Source organism: Monodon monoceros, unplaced genomic scaffold (genome assembly GCF_005190385.1).
Source record: "Monodon monoceros isolate NGI ecotype Baffin Bay Population unplaced genomic scaffold, NGI_Narwhal_1 Super_Scaffold_2, whole genome shotgun sequence".
NCBI lineage: Eukaryota > Metazoa > Chordata > Mammalia > Artiodactyla > Monodontidae > Monodon > Monodon monoceros.
In genome coordinates, this window is record NW_021703776.1 from 86,108,847 (window position 1) to 86,129,265 (window position 20,419).

Below are 20,419 nucleotides of genomic sequence, written 5' to 3' on the forward strand. Positions count from 1 at the left end.
GAAAATTCCAGATCTCTCGCAGCTCCTCAGGCCTGTGTGTGGCATTGGTGCCATGTCACAACACATTCTGGAATCCTTTCCTATAGAAGCACACCAATGGTAAGAGGTTCCTGTCATGTCCTTCCTTTTTAATACATGTATTTTGCCCATTCATTTTTCCACCCAAGTTGTATGTATTTGACTTCACCAATGTTTTTAAAACTACCAAAATATCTAAAACTAACTTGTGAAAAATATGCCTTTCCATCTTTGGAAATGAACACATTGGGAAATTTTCTAAAATCATTGAATCTGTGACCAGTTATTTTACTTTCTTCTGAATTTCCATGCATATGGGTTTTGCCGTTTTTAGGATATGATATAGAAGAAAGAATGGTGAACTCATTAGGAGCCAGATCTAGGTACAAGACACAATCTTAAAACTTGATAGCAGTGTGACCTTCAGCAAATTACACACACACACACACACACACACACACACACACACACACACAGAGCCGAGGGAATTTGCAGCCAATCTGATGGACTAGATATTTTTTCAAAAGTTTAATATGAAACAAAGTAGTTTTCTGAAATTAATTTTTCCATAAGACGTACTGCATATTTTTACGTTGATAAATCATATTTTCATTACATTTTTTCCATTGCTTTGAAAACAGGAAGCATTTCTCAGATGAAACCAGGGCAGACGTTGGCTTTTTTTTTTCCTTAATGTTCAAACTACCTCCATAGGCTTTTTCTGTCTCTGGTATATTCAGCGACAATTAGTAGCAATAATCAGCCCAAGAGTATAACTCAGTGAACAGAGTAATCTGATTGCAGACACTGACTATTGGACAGGTCTTTTATCTGCTATGTGTTTTAGATATTTGTCATCAGCATAATCCAGAGAAATACCAGTTCTGCAGGAACTGATAATATTGTAATCAGAATCCTTCTGTAGGGTCTAGTTTTTCTTCAGAAATGTCGTGTATTCCATTATTTTAATGCCTCTACAATTGATAGATATTAACCTACAAATAATCTGCAGACAAGAGGCTCTATTTTTTTCTGTATTGTTTTACATATAAATGTAATAATCTATGCTTTTCTGCATCTCAGATTTGTGAGCAGAATTTTAAATTTTGATTTAGCCTTACAGAGGATATGAAAACTTGAATAAAATAGGACAGTAGGAATGATAAAGTCTTTATTTCCTCCAGTAAGTGGACCTATTTATGAAACTATAAAGAAGGAAGTGACTCTGAGGCCTCTGGCAGGAAAGTAGGACAATAATAGTAGAACGCCAGCTGAGATGGCTTAAAAATGTTTAGCTTAGTTCACTTTCAATGTTAAGTTGATATTACTACAGCCCATTTTATCATGTTGAAACCCTAACAGTGTGATATGACTATAAATGGCCAAAAGTGAGACTCTAGAAGGCACATAATTTCTTCCAAATAGGAAAGAGCTCTGTAGGAGGTAGATTTGAGGAGAACTTTGAACCGTTACAGAAAATAACTTTGTGAATATTTGCAAGATAATTATAGTTATTGGTCTGGAAAAGTGTGGACGTGGGAGCAGAGGACGGAACCAACAGTGTTATGAGAGGAAGAGCGTGACTTAATTGAAACAATCAAGTATGTGAAGAAAGGAGATAAAAGTAGAAAAGTTTAGGCAGGCAATGTCTGTGACTCACATATATCATAATTGTTGGCTGGGGGATCACTCACTACTTCCCAGGTACTTTTTCTTAGCGCACTTTGCATTCAGCTTGGCAGTCAATCAAGTGATGATAAACCTAAGAGTGGGATATGAAATAATCATAAGCTGGGACTTCCCTGGTGGCGCAGTGGTTAAGAATCCACCTGCCAATGCAGGGGACACGGGTTCCATCCCTGGTCCAGGAAGACTGCACATGCCCCGGAGCAACTAAGCCCATGCACCACAACTACTGAACTCGCGAACCACAGCTACTGAGCCCGCGTGCCACAGCTACTGAAGCCTGTGCGCCTAGAGCCAGTGCTCCTCAACGAAGAGTAGCCCCCGCTTGCCGTAACTAGATAAAGCCCACGTGCAGCAATGAAGACCCAGTGCAGCCAAAACTTAATTAATTAATTAATTATTTAAAAAATCACAAGCTGGGCTTCCCTGGTGGCGCAGTGGTTGGGAGTCCGCCTGCCGATGCAGGGGACGCGGGTTCGTGCCCCCGTCCGGGAAGATCCCACATGCAGCGGAGCGGCTGGGCCCGTGAGCCATGGCCGCTGAGCCTGCGCGTCCGGAGCCTGTGCTCCGCAACGGGAGAGGCCACAATAGTGAGAGCCCTGCGTACCGCAAAAAAAAAAAGAAAAAAAAATCACAAGCTAAGTTCAGGAACAAGGTTAGTTGCCAAATAGGCTCATTAGAGGTAATTCAAACTGAGTTTTCCAAAGCACTCATTTATTAAATATAATAAAATCCATCCTTGTTGAGGAACAGTGAAGGAGAGAACCAAGTGGCCAGCCTGTCTCTTCCAGCAAATATATACTGTAATTTTATCCCAGCAGGCTCACAGTTCATGTTTTTGACACATGATATACATCCAAGCTTTGACTTCTGTCATTGATGCAGAAGTAGCATTCAGTTCAGGCCAGATTCGGTAGATTTCACATTACCAGGAATGTGATCAGGATTTGATTTGTTAGTAGTTTGCCTTAAAAGGCCTCATACTAATAGATTTCACATAATGTATGCATCATTTAACGTCACAGTCTTTTCTTTTTTCTTTCACTTTCTCTATTCTTTTTTTCACCTTGTTTAGCCATCCATATTTATACCCTAAAACATAGCCTTACAATAACCTGTGCATTGTAACCCTTCAGAAAAGCACTGGCCTTTCAGACGAGCCTAAGTTGTGACAAAAACATAATATTATCATTCCTTAAAGCATTTATTGACTGTGTCCACTGTACTTGACATAGTGTTAAGTGCTTCGAGTATGATTTAGAAATGTACAAAGCACAGTTGCTGCTCTGAAGGAGCTTAATTCTGATAGGGAGGAGAATGGCTAATGCTATGTGACGAAGTAAAGGAGTTCAAATTAATAAAGTGGCCTAAAGAGATCAGGGAGTGGCTTTCCTGGTGGCACAGTGGTTAAGAATCTGCCTGCCAATGCAGGGGGCATTTGAGCCCTGGTCTGGGAAGATCCCACATGCCGTGGAGTAACTAAGCCCGTGCGCCACAACTACTGAGCCTGCGTTCTAGAGCCCGCGAGCCACAACTACTGAGCCCGCGCGCCACAACTACTGAAGCCCACGTGCCTAGACCCTGTGCTCCAGAACAAGAGAAGCCACCGCAATGAGAAGCCCACGCACCTCAACGAAGAGTAGTCCCCGCTTGCCACAACTAGAGAAAGCCCGCGCACGGCAACGAAGACCCAACGCAGCCAAAAATAAATAAATTTATACTAAGAAAAAAAGAGAGAGATCAGGGAAAACTTTGAGTTGAGTGAGCTTTGAATGAGTCCCTGAAGGGAGATTATAGTGAAAATGACAGTATTTTAAACATCCACTCTAGCTTATTTGTCACAATATAGAAAACGCCTGGATGAACTAGAAGTAGAGCACATGGACATCATGAAAAAAGCCGTGGAATTTTTTTTTAATGTGGAGAAGACACAGAAAACAAAGTTTGCTAATGACTGGAAGTGGAAATACGTTACTTATTTCTTGATTACCTACTAGGTACTAAACACTATCTACAGGAACAAGACACATCCCCTCTCCTCAGGATGTTTACAAACTAGGAGGGAATACAGACGCCTCAGCAGGAATATTCTGTGGACCTAGGGTGCTGTGGGGGGCAAAGTGAAAGGCATTCAACCTAGACTCGAGGGACAGGTCCTCCTGGAGAAAGTAATATCTGAGCTAGTGGCTGTAGAGCAAATGACATTTGGAAAAGAGGTATGGGCAGAGTGTTTAGGCAAATGGACCACCACGGGCAGAGACCTGGAGGTAAGAAAGCAGGGCATGTTCATGAAATTGCAAGTAGTTATATAATCTGTGCTTTAGTGAAATTAATATAGTAGCTGTATGTTGGATACATTGAAGGAAGAAGGGATGAAAGATGGAAAAACCAGTTAGGAGATTGTTTTAGGAAGGCCTGGGAAATAAATTACCTTATATCAAATTCCATCCATTCATCTACATCATCTAATTTAATGAAAGGCTAAAGTATGGTACCAGGTGTTACAAAAGGAGACACAGGGATGTTTTCTCAGGCTCTGGCATGGAACTCTTTGAGGTGGTACCATTCATATCATGTGCTATGGGCACAACAGCCCCTGGGCAGTATGCTTTCACTGTGGACGCTTTATCCCCTATAACAGTACATGGCATAAGGTCGACACTCCATAGATATTGCTTAAATAAGTGAAGGAATAAAGAAGTGAATCAAGAGATAATATAAAGAAAATATCTCTAAGCCTGGAAGCGTCTTGCATGAGTAGCAAGAAGACTGGATAACTGAATGGGGATGGTGCAAAAATAGAGAACACAGAAAGAGAGGATTGAAATAACGGGAGGGCGGCTCTGAGGTTCCATTTTGGACATTGTTTGAGTTAACAAGAGGATACCCAGAGAACGTATCTAACAGGTAATTACAAACACAGGTTAGGAGCTTGGGGAAAGAAGTTAGGACTGGAGATCAGATTTATTATATTTCAAGACAAGTAATTTGGTATATTCAAATATTTGTATTTAGCAATATTATGGTCCTCTCAATCCACACAAGTTTCCACTACATCAACACACACGCTAGTAGGGTTTTCCGCATGGATTCTATTGATTGTGTTCTGTTCACCAGCCCTCCTCAACAGTTCGAACCCCAGGGGCAAACATCCAGGAGACAATAATGTTAGAAAAGTACGATGGACAGAGTGAAGTCCTGCATGGATCATATGTAAGATACAGTTATTATTATAATAGGGCAGACTTCAGGGAATTATTGCAAGAACTACCTAAAATAATACATATAAAGCTCTTCAGTTAGAACATGGTGAGAACTCAATAGATATAATCAGTTATTAATACTCTGCTTCTACTCACGTAGCAACAGGGAGGAAATTTGCCAGACTGATATGAACCACCTAAAATAACGTATATTTAATATGTTACACATAAGTTTCCAGGTGATATGATAGACATTTTATAATGAGTTGAGATTTTTTTCTTGAAAATTTTCCTGACAGCCTTATCTTCCATTAAAAAATACAAAGGAAAGGTTATTTTACTGTAAATAAGATAAATGAAAAGCATAAAAACAGAATTCCAGGCCTATTGGAAGAAGCAGGATTATCATTTTATCTGAGTTTTATATCAGTAGTCCTTATTTACGTGATTTTTTTGTTTATAAAAAGATTGCTTAATATTAAGAGTTAGCATTTGGGTTCTTTCAATTTCTCAATTATATGCTTTAAAAATATAAATAGCTGTCATTATAAAGAGGCTTACTTCATTCTACCTAAAGTGCTTTTCAGTCTGGAGGGAACACTTAAATGTATAGTCACAAATCACTTGCAATATACTCATGGTAAGATTTTTTAAAGTTAAATTTGTTTACAAGCCTGCAGAGCTCAAATTTTGTAGATAATATTCTTTTCTCCCTCTACTTAATGATTTTTCCCTCTTTTCTCCTCTAGTCCTAAGCATGAATTTCACTCGTTACAAATAGAGCACCCAAATCCCTTTTTATTTCATTAGTTCAGCAAATTGTCTCCTAGGGGTATGGACTGAGGCCATGATTGGGCTCTGCGATGATGAGCATATTTTGCACTCTTACCCAGAAAACCTTCAGATACAAAAGCCACAGAAAGTAGTTTACACTCAGCATGAACAATTACAGACTGTTGGGGGAGACTCTTCCTGATGTGCCGGTGACTTACTCCCATGAATTAAGAGGCAAATGTGCTCCAAAGTGCATTAACCTTTATGGATTTTTCTTCGGTTTTCATGTTCCACTGACTTATGGTCTTAAATATGCCTGTTGCTGCTGTTTCTGAATGAGTCCCTTGTAAATCATTTCTAAATGATCTTTTTCGAGTCAGATAATCTGAGTCAGTTGAATATATCTCCGATCAATTCCTCTGAGGCTTCTTTCCTTCTTGGCCCAAGTTATTTTCAGTTTGCTCTGTGCCTTAAATGTCATATCCGAGAGTAATTGACTAAGTAAGAAGTATGTTGTAAAGGAGCCATATTTGCTGGGCAGCTGCTTTTTTTTTTTTTTTTTTGCGGTACTCAGGCCTCTCACTGTTGTGGCCTCTCCCGTTGCGGAGCACAAGCTCCGGACGCGCAGGCTCAACGGCCGTGGCTTACGGGCCCAGCCGCTCCGCGGCATGTGGGATCCTCCCAGACCGGGGCACAAACCTGTGTCCCCTGCATCGGCAGGCAGACCCACACCCACTGCGCCACCAGGGAAGCACTGGGCAGCTGCTTTTTGCACTGAGTTGTGTCCAGCCTTTGCCTGGCCTCACACTTGAGTTTGATTCCAAAGGCCCATTTACCTGAGTACAGCTAACTGGACATAGTTCTTTGTGCAAGGATGGGCTTGTGTCCAAGAATGGATTTTACCCTGGGCTGTAGATTGATTTTTTTCATAACCAGTTAAGGATGGTAGGGATTTTGAGAGTTCTGTGTTCTCATAAAAGCCCACTATTTCCCTTAGAGTGATGTGAAGGAAGAGCACACAGGACTCTTATGAGTACTGCTTGACATCTTTTCACATGGGCCCATATTTCTCCACAAAAGTTCTGCATTTGGCAGTCAGTGTTTCATTCTCCTTCTGGCTCTGAAGATTATTTGTTTATTGCATTTGAGGGAAAATGTGCATTTTTTTTTTGTCTCCTCATAACTAATGTGTCATTCAGGCTATAGGGTGGTGGTTAGTGCTGTTGTTTGCTATCTTCCCATAAAACCAAAACACAAAATCAGTTTCAGAAAATTCAAATTCAGAATTCTGGCTTTTAAAGCACAAAATTATTTATTCGTGTCTCTGTCATAAATAGTGCATCACTGTTTATTGCTAATTAAGTTTTTCATGTAGATATTTGTAAATATCTGTGTCCTGGGACATTATTAAATGTACATATATTAAACTTGACCATGAGAATGGTGACATGGGGACTTACTTTTGAATATGCTTGACAACTTAAGCAGAGCTTCTATAGGCCTGTAAATGTCTCATAAATTTTCACATAGAAACCTTGAACTAAATGAAAGGGAGGAGATGGTTCAGATTTTTTTTAATGTCTTTAAAGCCATTATACAGTAGAAGAGATTCAGAGCTTCTCGGTGGAGGTAAGCATGGTACATCTCTGCAGAGAGGCAAGACTGGATTAGAAGTTACTTTAGTGGAAATGATATATTGTAAGATTCTGCAGAATGTAGGAGTTCAGAGGGATAAATCACACATATTTACTGGTTCTAATACATGGGATCAGGAGAAAAATCCCAGGCCTATCAGGTAAATATTTTGTGTATATGATTCACCCCAAACTACCAAAACATGTGTGTGGTAATATGACAAAATCAGGAAAAATCAAAGTGAAAAGAATTAAAATATTTTATGTTTAAAATATTTTAGATAATGATATACATTATATACAAAAGTATACATCAAAAACAGAATTCAGAAAGAGAAATTAAGGAAACACTCCCATTTACCACTGCAACAAAAAGAATAAAATACCTAGGAATAAACCTGCCTAAGGAAGCAAAAGACTTGTACTCAGAAAACTATAAAACACTGATGAAAGAAATCAAAGATGACATAAACAGATGGAGAAATATACCATGTTCTTGGATTGGAATAATCAATATTGTGAAAATGACTGTACTACCCAAAGCAACCTACAGATTCAGTGCAATCCCTATCAAACTACCAATGGCACTCTTCACAGAATTAGAACAAAAAATTTTACAATTCGTATGGAAACACAAAAGCCCCCGAATAGCCAAAGCAATCTTGAGAAAGAAAAACAGAGCTGGAGGAATCAGGCTCCCCAACTTCAAACTATACCACAAAGCTGTAGTAATCAAGACAGTGTGGTACTGGCACATAAACAAAAATATAGATCAATGGAACAGGATAGAAAGCCCAGAGACAAACCCATGAACACTTGGTCACCTAATTTATGACAGAGGAGACAAGAACATACAATGGAGAAAAGACAGCCTCTTCAATAAGTGGTGCTGGGAAAACTGGACAGCTACATGTAAAAGAATGAAATTAAAATACTACCTAACACCATACACAAAAATAAACTCAAAATGGATTAAAGAGCAATTATACTCCAATAAAGATGTTAAAAAAAATGGATTAAAGACTTAAATGTAAGACCAGACACTATAAAACTCTTAGAGGAAAACATAGGAAAAACACTCTTTGGCATAATCCACAGAAAGATCTTTTTTGACCCACCTCCTAGAGTAACGGAAATAAAAACAAAAATAAACAAATGGGACTTAATTAAACTTAAAAGCTTTGGCCCAGCAAAGGAGACCATAAACAAGACAAAAACAGGACCCTCAGAATGGGAGAAAATATTTGCAAATGAAACAACAGACAAAGGATTAATCTCCAAAATATATAAACAGTTCATGCAACTCAATATCAAAAAAACAAGCAATCCAGTTAAAAAATGGGCTGAAGACCTAAATAGACATTTCACCAAGGAAGACACACAGATGGCCAAGAGGCACATGAAAAGATGCTCAACATCACTAATTATTAGAGAAATGCAAATGAAAACTACAATGAGGTATCACCTCATGCTGGTCAGAATGGCCATTATCAAAAAATCTAGAAACAATAAATGCTGGAAAGGGTGTGGTGAAAAGGGAACCCTCCTGCACTGTTGGTGGGAATGTAAGTTAATACAACCACTATGGAAAACAGTATGGAGGTTCCTTAAAAAAACTAAAACTAGAACTACCATATGACCCAGCAATCCCACTACTGCATATATACCCTGAGAAAACCATAATTCAGAAAGAGACATGGCACAGTGTTCATTGCAGCACTATTTACAATAGCCAGGACATGAAACCAACCTAAATGTCCATCAACAGATGAATGGATAAAGCAGATATGGCACATATATACAATGGAATATTACTCAGCCATGAAAAGAAATGAAATTGAGTTATTTATAGTGAGGTGGATGGACCTAGATTCTGTCATACAGAGTGAAGTAAGTCAGAAAGAGAAAAACAAATACCGTATGCTAATGCATATATATGGAATCTAAAAAAAAATAAATGGTACTGATGAACCTAGTTACAGGGGAGGAATAAAGAGGTAGACGTAGAGAATGAACTTTAGGGCATGGGGTGGGAGGGCGAAGCTGAGGCGAAGTGAGAGTAGCATGGACATACATACACTACCGAATGTAAAAGAGTTGGCTGGTGGGAAGCAGCAGCATAGCACAGGGAGATCGGCTCTCTGCTTTGTGATGACCTAGAGGGGTGGGATAGGGAGGATGGAAGGGAGGCTCAAGAGGGAGGGGATATGGGGACATGTGTATGCATATGGCTGATTCGCTTTGTTGTACAACAGAAACTAACACAGTATAGTGAAGCAATTATGCTCCAATAAAGATCTATTAAAATAAATAAATAAATAAAGCCTTAGTATAATAGATATCACTGAAGAAAAAAAACAAACAGAATTACCAATAAACAGTGACATTGTTTGTGGGAGAGCCATGAATGAATTCCTTGTACTCCAAAAGCCAGAATTCTGAATTTGAGTTTTCTGAAATTTGTACCCATAATTTTGCATTTTGGTTCTATGGAAAGACTTTATTTCCCCCTGATTGGATTCAGGTTATGCATTTTTGGCAAGAATATCAAAGAAGTTTTGCTGTATTCTTCTCTGCATCATGTCATATGGCACATGACGTCAGTTTGTCCCATTACTGATAATGCTGGCCGTAGAATTTTTTAAACTACTAGGCTGTGAATATAAGGAATACTTATACACTGTGAGCAAGTATTTTCATTCAACTGAATATTGCTGTCATTGCAACTTCTAAAATACAGTACAGATCCTCTGTGTTCAAGAATACTTCCAGCTGGTGGCAGCCATTATTGTTGGCTGAGATGAAATGGAAGAAATGGAGCTGTACGATAAGATGGAATTTGTGTTGAGGAGTCTGGGTTAAGGAATGGGCTTGGGAAGCTTGAATGAAATTTTAATTAGTATAATTTTCCTGGATAGAAATCAAATCAGTATAAAAATTTTGAAAATACTGGGTCAGGTGTGGGTACTGTGTGTTCATGTATGCATTCCAAAGGACACATACTTGCTGTAAGAAAGAGTAAATTTAAAATATAGGTACTGCATATGTACAGATTTTTGGAGGCCCACTGGTTGATGATAATCTGACAATAAAACCTTTGGTGAAATATTTACAAATGGCAACATTAGAATTTAGGAAATAAGATCCATGCTGTAGACTTTCAAAGGCAGTAAAAATAGGTTGCCTACATTCTTTATGTGGTTTTTGGTCTATCCTACCCTACAGGTTGAGGTTTGGGAGCCTGATCTGAATAAGTTTCTTCAAAATCCTATAATTAGATACTCCTCCTATAGCATTATGTAGATCCTCCTCTTTGATTCTCATTCTCTCTCTTTCCATATACACAGATGTACCTGCGCTTTGTGTCTGCCTTCTCATCATTTACAAGGATAGGAAATCCCTAGTGTGAAAGCACTTCATAAGATTAGATAATACCCTTTTGACAGGGTTCCATCTGTGTTCCATCTTAACTTTGCAGTGTTTTCTTTCCTAATGAGATTCTCTCCACTGTTCAAAATTCAGTGTTTTCTTACTTCCATAAAGCTGATTAGGAGCATTGTTGGAAAAACAGGGCTTTTTGACGAATCTCCTCTGTACCCGTGACTGACTCTCCTATCTCCCATTCAACAGATTACTTTTACGGTTCTTAATAGGTGAACGGATACCTGCAGCATACTTTGGGAATCCGGGGGAAATAAAATATAGAGTAGCCCATGGAAAACGATGAGGAGCTACTCCCAGTATTTTTTTTTTTTTGCGGTACGCGGGGCTCTCACTGCTGCGGCCTCTCCCATTGCGGAGCACAGGCTCCGGACGCGCAGGCTCAGCGGCCATGGCTCACGGGCCCAGCCGCTCCGCGGCACGTGGGATCTTCCCGGACCGGGGCACGAACCCGCGTCCCCTGCATCGGCAGGAGGACTCTCAACAACTGCGCCACCAGGGAAGCCCTACTCCTAGTATTTTAACATGTAGAAATAATTCAACAGAAGCAAAATGAAGATGTTCACTGTAGGATTATCTGTAATAAAACCAAGAAGCAGCATTAATGTTTCTTAATAGATGTTTGGGTTAATAATGTATTGATGGAACGAATCTTACAATTATGAGTATTATCCTCTGTGAAAGGGCAAATATGAAGTACTGTGAACAACCATATTGCATAAAGCAAAAAACAATGTGAGAAGGTGGGCAAGGACTAGAGAATACTCTTTCAGTCCAAGGCATCTGTGGTGGAGATATGGATTAATTTTCTTTCTTTCTTTTTCTATGAATCTTTTATTTGGACCTCCAGTCCAAATCCTTGGGAGAAGGGCATTATTTATCGGAGAGGTCACGCCCTAGTTTTAGGAACTATGGGGTGAAATTAAAGGAGCTATTAATTTTATTCAACACTGCATTCACCAGTTATTTCCTGAGAACCTACTGTGTAGCAGCCGTAGACTAGTATTAGGCACTGAGGATACATCAGTGAGAAATTTACACTTGTCCCCTGGCCACGTGGGGCTTTGGTCATTCCTACATCTGGTCATTCCTACATCCGTGTGTTGCTGAAATAGTCAAAGTAATAATCTAATGGCCCATATTGCCAATTACAGATAATTGCACGGGAAAGTAAAGGAGCAAGTGAAAAAAATCACAGAATACGTCACATTCTGCTCTAGTCTCCAACCTCATCAGGGTTTATGTACTGATAGTAATTATACAAATAGCAGCAGCCACCGCTTAATTAGCAGTTAACTTTATGTCAGCCTCTGTGCTGAGCGCTTAACTTTTATTTCCTTATTTAATCGTCAAAACAAATCCTGCGTGTTATATCCATTTTTACAGAATACACAAATAAGATGAAGAGAGGCTAAGTAATCTGCCCAAGACTATACACTCAAGATCCAGACCCAGGAGTACCTACTTTACGTGTCTTGCCCTTGGCCACTCCACTTCCCTAAACCTTTCCTCTCTGCGGTGACTGTGAGTGTGATTCGCCTCCTGGATGCCTAGGAAAGTTCTTATTCTGTGTCCTTCCTGCCCAAGAAAGGGCATTTTGCCATTTAATGTGATCGCTTCTCATTTTTTCCAGAGAAAAGAAGAGGCTGGTGAGACAGCCCTAATTTTTCTGTTTCATTCTCTTCTGCATGTTTTATGCCTTCTGAACAGTGAGGCAGCTCACAGCTCCCAAAGCAGATTTGGAAACATGTTGAATGGGTCCCCTCAAGTTAGAGATGACACCATCAACCTGAATGTGTCATTTTAGACTGATGTGTGTGCTTTAGGGAATAAATGATTTGTATTCAAAAGAGATCATTCAGCTGAAAGTAATGGGAGCGCCTCCATCCGTGCTGCTCAGAGCAGTTTCATGTTTTAGGGGCACCAAAGCCAAATAAGGGACTAGAAAAAAAGAAAAAGTGGATAATTTAGAGCCTCTGTCACTTTGTTTAGGAGCAAGTTAACTACTAAAAATCTCCTCCTAATAACTGGTAAAGATTTTGGAAATGCAAGAAGTACTTCTGCTCGGAAAACTCTTCTTCTAAGTCCCATTGAAAAGAATAAATAGCATTTCTGATGATTGTTATATTTACTTGTTATTAAATTAATAACAGTGGTTGTCTTTCAGAGTCAGACCAAGGGGACCAAGATGCCCCTGGGTGGATGGTTTCTCTGAGGGTTAGATGAGATCAGAAGGAGGCAACATAGTACGATGTGGTATTTGGAGATCTTAAAATTATAGCCATGGTTAACCATGTACTCTTTATTTCTTCATTTTTTTCCTGGCTTCTTCTACTCATTCTCTTCTTAAAGATTTATTATATCTTGTTTTGGGTCAGGCTTTTATTTCCCTTTCCATGTTGATTACATCAATTAAGAAACCTCATTGCCGTTTGTCATGGCTTCTCAATTTCCACTTTCCTGGGTGATTGTGATAATCCCCTGTGTTCTCCTTCCTTCCCCCCACCCACCGCCTCCACATGCCACAGAGGTTAATGGAATGTTTCACTGGTGATACGGAAGAACAACCATGATGTATTTATTTATTAAGTAAAGGAAACTCTTAATTAGGTTAAACGGCTAAACTTAAGGAACATTTATACACCAAACTTTAAATGTGGTCTAATTGGAAAGCAATTTATAAAATATAGTCTTTGATAAATGTCGATAATTTTTACACTAATTTAATTTTATTTGAGTAGTTAATATATTCACAGTTTTTAAAACAATCAAATGATTATAAAAAGTTAGAATTGAAAAGTATATTCCCAGTCCTCTGCCAGGCCCCACCACCATCCCTTCTTCCTGCAGGTATTCACTTTTACTAGTTTTTTGTGAATCCCTCCAGGATGTCTTTATAGTAAATTAAATAAATGAGGTTATGTAATTCTTATATGCAGGTCACTATAGTAAATATGAACACTGCTAAATACCTTGCTTTTCTCACTTAACAATATATATCCTAGAGATCTTTTCACGTTGGTGCATCAAAAGCTTCCACGTTTGAGAGTTGGGGCTGCTGCCCAGTACTGCAAAATGTGTAGATTCACCATAGTTTATTTAACTGATCTCTCATTGATGGATTTTTTGCATTGTTTCCAGTCTTTTGCCATAAAAACAGTGCTACACTGATCTCTGTACGCTGTACGTAGATCATCTCATCCATATTTAGATAACAGCTGTCGGAAGAATTTCCCAGAAGTGGGATTTCTGGGTCAAAGGAAATGCATTTGTAGTTTTGGATGACAGTGCCAATTTGCCCTTCATGAGGGTTGTAACGTTTTTCACTCCCATCAGCAATATGTGAGAATGGCTCTTTGTCCACACTTAAACCGACAGTGTGTTTTCAAACTTTTGGAATCTGGCTGATGCATGGGTATAAAAAATGGTATCTCACAATGGAATATTACTCAGCCATAAAAAGAAATGAAATTGAGTTATTTGTAGTGAGGTGGATGGACCTAGAGTCAGTCATACAGAGGGAAGTAAGTCAGAAAGAGAAAAACAAATACCGTATGCTAACACGTATATATGGAATCTAAAAAAAGAAAAAAATGGGGCTTCCCTGGTGGCACAGTGGTTGAGAGTCCGCCTGCCAATGCAGGGGACGCGGGTTCGTGCCCCGGTCCGGGAAGATCCCACATGCCGCGGAGCGGCTGGGCCCGTGAGCCATGGCCGCTGAGCCTGCGCGTCTGGAGCCTGTGCTCCGCAACAGGAGAGGCCACAACAGTGAGAGGCCCGCGTACCGCAAAAAAATTTTTAAAAATTTAAAAAAAGCAAATAGAAAAAGTAAAAATGGTTCTGAAGAAACTAGGGGCGGGGCAGGGCAGGACAGGACAGGAATAAAGATGCAGACGTAGAGGATGGACTTGAGGACACAGGGAGGGGGAAGGGTAAGCTGGGACGAAGTGAGAGAGTGGCATGGACATATATACACTACCAAATGTAAAATAGATAGCTAGTGGGAAGCAGCCGCATAGCGCAGGGAGATCAGCTCCGTGCTTTGTGACCACCTAGAGTGGTGGAATAGGGAGGGTGGGAGGGAGGGAGACACAAGAGGGAAGAGATATGGGGATATATGTATATGTATAGCTGATTTACTTTGTTATAAAGCAGAAACTAACACACCATTGTAAAGCAATTATACTCCAATAAAGATGTTAAAAATAAATAATAAAAATACATTAATTACCAAAAAAATGGTATCTCAGTATAGTTTACTTTTCCTTTTTCTCATTATGAATGAAGTTAAAACTTTTGGTGTGTTTAATAGTCACTTACTGTAAATCGTCGTTTCATGTCTTTTGATCATTTTTCTACTATGTTCTTTGGGTTTTTTTTTACTAACTGTCATCTGTGACATAAGTTGCACATATATATTCCCAGTTAGTCATTCATTTTTTTGTCTTTATTGCATGTGATTCTGTTTCATTTTATTTCGCTTCTACACTTTTGAGGAAAATTTAAAGTACAAGGCCACTCTTACTTTGCAAAGCATTGTGGAACTGTAAAACTCACCATGCAAAGCAATATTAATCAATGGGAAAAATCACAATTGTTTCATGACTTTAAAATTTTTTGTGAAAACATTAAAAATTCTCTACTGTCAGTTACAAATATATACAGAAATGAAAAATAGAACTAATATGTATTCATACACTGTAACATTAGAAACACTGAGAATTAAAGTGTTTTCTTTGTAAATCTTACCAAGAGTAATTTGAACAGTGCCTGCCACCTTCTTTTTGGGTACTTTATGATACACAGTGAGCATCTTTTCTGTGCGTTGGTGAAATGTCATACTTCCTTCTCAGTTTAGATCAGCTGCCAGCATTTTATTCTTTGCTTTTCAATGTCGTGAAACATCTCCAAGGGTTCCTTTAAGGTAACATTTTTGCCTACATCCCTTCCTCTGGGATGTCTTCATCTCTTTTATCACAATCATTTTCTCTTTTAAGGTCAGTGAGCTCACCTTTACTCTGGCTGCAGATACCTCTCAAATGGGGCCAGTGTTGATGTTCCCAGGGTCAGTTATTTCTTCTGTAAATCCATTTACATTCAGTTCAAATTTCGCTCCCAGTGTTACTTTCAGGGGTTTTTTTCCCCTGTACTTTTAGGTGTTTGGGCCAATTCATTTTTTCAGTTATCCATTTTTGTAAACTGTCACATGGGTCTATCACTGAGAGACAAGGAGACAACACAGCTACACACTTTGCTGTCTGTCCATGAACGGCGTAACGGATGTGCAGTGACCAATCACTGCTTGACTTTGAAAGCAGTGACATGTTTGATCATTGATTATGGTAAACATTAATTATTTACATAGAGGTTTCTAGATTGAAGCCCTAGAGTTTGTACTTCATGCCATTACTCACAGTACTGTGGTAACTGGAATTCAAATCTTGTTGTACTGGTGTTATTCACTAAACTTTAGTAACTTCCACTTGAGCATATCAGAACCATGAAAGCAGGAGCTGCCAGTGTAGAAAAGTACAAAGAATAACATAACAAATGTCTTCATACTCACCTCTGAGTTTTGACAGTTAACTTTCTGCTACGTGTGCTTTAAGTGTTTTTAATAAAGGAAATTGATCATTACAAATAAGGTTAAAGTTCTCCTTTGCCCCCACCTCCCATCCTGTTTCCTTTCATAACCTCCCAACAGCATCATAAATTTAAATGCTATCCTTTCTTTTTCTCTCTTTTTAGAAGTTCTATCTACACGTATAAAGATCCTAATAAGAAATATGCAGTATTTGGGACGTGCTTTGCATCATAATTTGGTTTTTTGTGTATCATGCTTTCTTTTGCTTCTTATATTCTTATTTCCTTCTTGAATTAATAAAAAATATTTTTGTCTCTCCTCTTTTCCCCCTAGTGTGGAATTTTTGTTTCTGTTTCATCCTATTTCTATTGAATAAGTGAAATAACTTGTGTTAGAAAAAACTCATATGTAGATGGAAAATAGAGTGACCTGCTCTTGTTGAGAATTCTGGTAATTTCCCCACATCTCTCCATGGAAGCAGCAAAAGCCAGAGATACCCATGTGTGTTTGGTCATATTTCTGTAGCTGTCTTTCTGATACACTTAACAGTGGTTGTGCTCTGTTTGTCTTTCAGATTCATTCAGGAGATAGAGCACGCCCTGGGACTTGGCCCAGCCAAACAGTGTCCTCTTCGAGAGTTTCTCACCGTGTACATCAAAAACATCTTCCTCAATCAGGTCTTGGCTGAGATCAACAAGGAGATTGAAGGAGTCACGAAAACATCTGACCCCCTGAAGATCCTAGCTAATGCAGACACCATGAAAGTGCTGGGGGTGCAGCGGCCTCTCCTACAGGTAATCACATCCTTTGAACTTACTATTTTTATCTGCAGTTTTCATTGACTTGGCAAGAGTCACAAATTGAAAAAAGAAGGAGAAGAGTTACCATCTGTTTCCATATTCATCAGGGACAAAACAAGAGGAAATAAATTAAACAGGCACCAGGGAAATTAAGGACTAGTGTAGAGATAATGGAAATTCCTGAAGATCTTTAAGAAAAAAGTGGTTAGCTTTGAATATGGGAGATGGTGAGTCTCATTAACATGCAGGCAACTCCTCATTATTGGCCTGGAATTTGTCCTTGAAAAGAACTGTCTTTCCAATGGTGAATGCATCCTGGAGTAGAAGGACTTATAGGAAGGAAGTTATTCTGCCTAACCTCAGTTACCAACAGTAAACCCTCTGTACCATTTGAGGGCTGACTTACTGTATATAACTTGGCTAGCTCACAGTGAATTTGAACCCACCCAAAAAACTGGCTTTTAAAAGTCAGATCATTTATTAATTTAAGTGATGATCATCTTAATACGAAAATTTTACTTTCATTGTATAAAGAAATGGTTTCTGGACAACAGAAATAAGATAATTTGTCAGATGTATGGATTAATAGACTTGAGGTGTTTGTTTTATATGCTTTAAGCCAGTGACTTAGAGGTAAATATAAGACTAAAAGAAAATTACTATGAATTTCAATTCTGGCTATACGTTAATTATTATTACACTGTAATTGAATCATTATAGTGTTTCTTCATTTAAGAGAATGATGGGTACAATAGCATAGTTTTATGTAAGTTGCATGGTATGAGGATATCTCAAAATGTAGAAGACTTGAGATCTTCAAAGAGAAATTCTATAAGTGATATATATATATATATATATATATATTTGCTTCAGTTGCCTGCCTTTACCTGCTTTTATATATGTCTTCCTTGGTTCTTCCTTTGTACATTAGAATTAATAGAAATGCTGGCCCTTTCATAGGGAAGTGTCCTAGTGGTGAGCTTTTTTTATAAGCAAATTCTTCTATGGTATTGAGAAAATAGAATAGAGGCATTCACTTCTACCAGAACTTGAACAGTAGCATCACACCCAGGAAAGTGTTCATTTGCATTGCCTGAGTTTATGTTAGATGTGTTCCTAGTGAGGATCTGTACTGAGTATGGGATGCAGAGAAGGGAGAATAGCAACGGCATGTGCTCACTCATCCCATCCCTCTGCTGGATTACTCTTCCACTGGCTCTTTGCATGGCCGGCATCTTCTCTTGGTGCCTGTTCAAACGTCCCCTCCACAGGGAAGCTTTTCCTAACTATCCTGCCTAAGTAGGTCCCCTTCCTTGGTTATTCTCCATCCCCCCCCCCGCCCCCACCTCCTGCTCCGAATCTGTCTGTTCTCAACACTGAAGCCAAACTATGAACTGTGTCACCAAAACTCCCTTGCCAATGACTTGTGATCAGGTTCTGCCAATAGGAAGCACTAGCAGGAGATTGGAGGGTAAAAGGAGAAAGAGGTTGGGTTCTTATATCCTTCCTTTCCACTTTGGATCATAGTTTTGGCTTTGGGTGCCTCCCTCTGTAACCAGAGGTCCTGCCAGGCGACACTTCCTGTATGGCTTCAGCTCTCACTGGACGCTGGTAATACCATCTCTCCTCCTTGGCCCTTGATGATAGCTTTCTGCTGTTACTGGTCTCTGGGTGCCTCAGCATCCCTTGTTGCTTCTTTCAGTGCTGCCTGTACCTCTGTCAGTCATCTTTTCATTAATATTTCTTCAGTTAGTCATCTGAATGGAATTCTGTTTTTTGTTAGGATCATGAATAGATCTCCCCAGTTAGTCACTATTTTAACATTTTAATTTTTTTCCTTCTTAGCACAACTATAATCATTTATTTTCTAGCTTGTTGATTTCCTATCTTTTCCCACTAGAAATTAAGTTCCAAAAGTGTAGTACAGTATCAGGCAGTAGGAAGACACTCGATAGTTTGTTGAATGAATGTTTATGTGTGTCGGTGGGTGGGTGGGTGGATGGATGGATGGGTGGATGGATGGGTGGACGGATGGATGGGTGGATGGACACAGTGAATAAATTTTGAGAGTCTTAACTGCAGAGTCAGAGTGGGAAGATGAGAAAGAGAGTGACAAAAACTTGTTTACATTTATCTTATGTCTGACAATATCATTAACATCCTCTCCATCAGAAAACCTCTCAGTATGTATATCCCTCAAGTGTCATGCTGTATGCTGTACAGAGCAACTTTAATATGCTTAGTGTACTAAATGTAAAAGAAATAATGCACTACAGAGTGAATCTGGGAAAGATGCTGGCTCATTAAACATGATGATTTTCAACTTGAGTAACAAAGACAGATTAAAACTCCACTAGTTGACTACAGTCTGGGCCATGTCAGGGCCACACACTGCTGGCTAAATGGCATCTCTGGGCAGCCTACCGATGTGCTTGTCAAGTCACTCATAACCTCATCACCAGCCATTTGTACGTGTTACTACACCTCTTATTCTTTAAGTCAGTTACTCCGTTCTGAGGCTATGTAAGAACTCCAACTTTACCTCTTCTCTCTTTGACCTTGTCAAGATATGATAGTTATATGTAAGTGAGTAAGTCTTAAAACTAAGGCCATGCAAGTTATCAACCTCCAAATATGTTTACAGAGCCCAAACACCTGCTTTCTTATTTGGTTATTTTGTTGTCCTCTCTTTCTTCATAAAAATTTTATGAGAATGCAAATTAGTTAGACCATATCAGTAAATTTGTTTAATATTGTCAGTTATGAGGTTACAAAAGCAAGTGAAGAGGTGGTTATTTTCCTTTCCCATCTTGAGAAAGTCTCTTGCTTTGTAATGATTGTAAATTGTTTTCAAACATAATTTCCCATGCTCAAATTTCAATGTTTCTTAAATGTGTTTCAGTGTCACCTTGATATTTTTATTCTCAGCTAATTATACGTAACTAAAGAAAAATAATGGAGAAATTGTTCTCAACCATTTTAGCTGAGAATACAAAACAATTGTTAAGAAGGGAGCTTGAAGAAATATATGTATGTGTGAAAAATGCAGGCGGGTTAAGTATTCAATTACATGTCCTTCAAAGTCATTCCCTCTGCTAGACTGTTGTTTGGTCACAGAGTGGAAAGGATCGTGCCTTTCCCCGGAGGCAGCACCCAGTGTCATGAAGCATCAGCCCAACTGGACTCTCCACAGAGAGTGGACAGACAGCTGTCTCAGTGCTGCTTCCATCTACTTATCTGATGATGTGCAGACGCAGAAAACCCCAGGACATTTTGTCC

General features: G+C 39.1%; 1 protein-coding gene across 2 annotated transcripts in view; it reads left to right on the forward strand.

Annotated features, from left to right (window-relative positions):
* Positions 1-20,419, forward strand: part of EXOC4 (exocyst complex component 4) — an 827,540-nt gene that overhangs the window by 570,677 nt on the left and 236,444 nt on the right. For both annotated transcript variants that reach the window (XM_029234271.1, XM_029234272.1), the window contains exon 11: positions 16,915-17,134. In XM_029234271.1, coding sequence (XP_029090104.1) covers positions 16,915-17,134 — 220 coding nt within the window. The remainder of the gene's footprint in view (positions 1-16,914; positions 17,135-20,419) is intronic.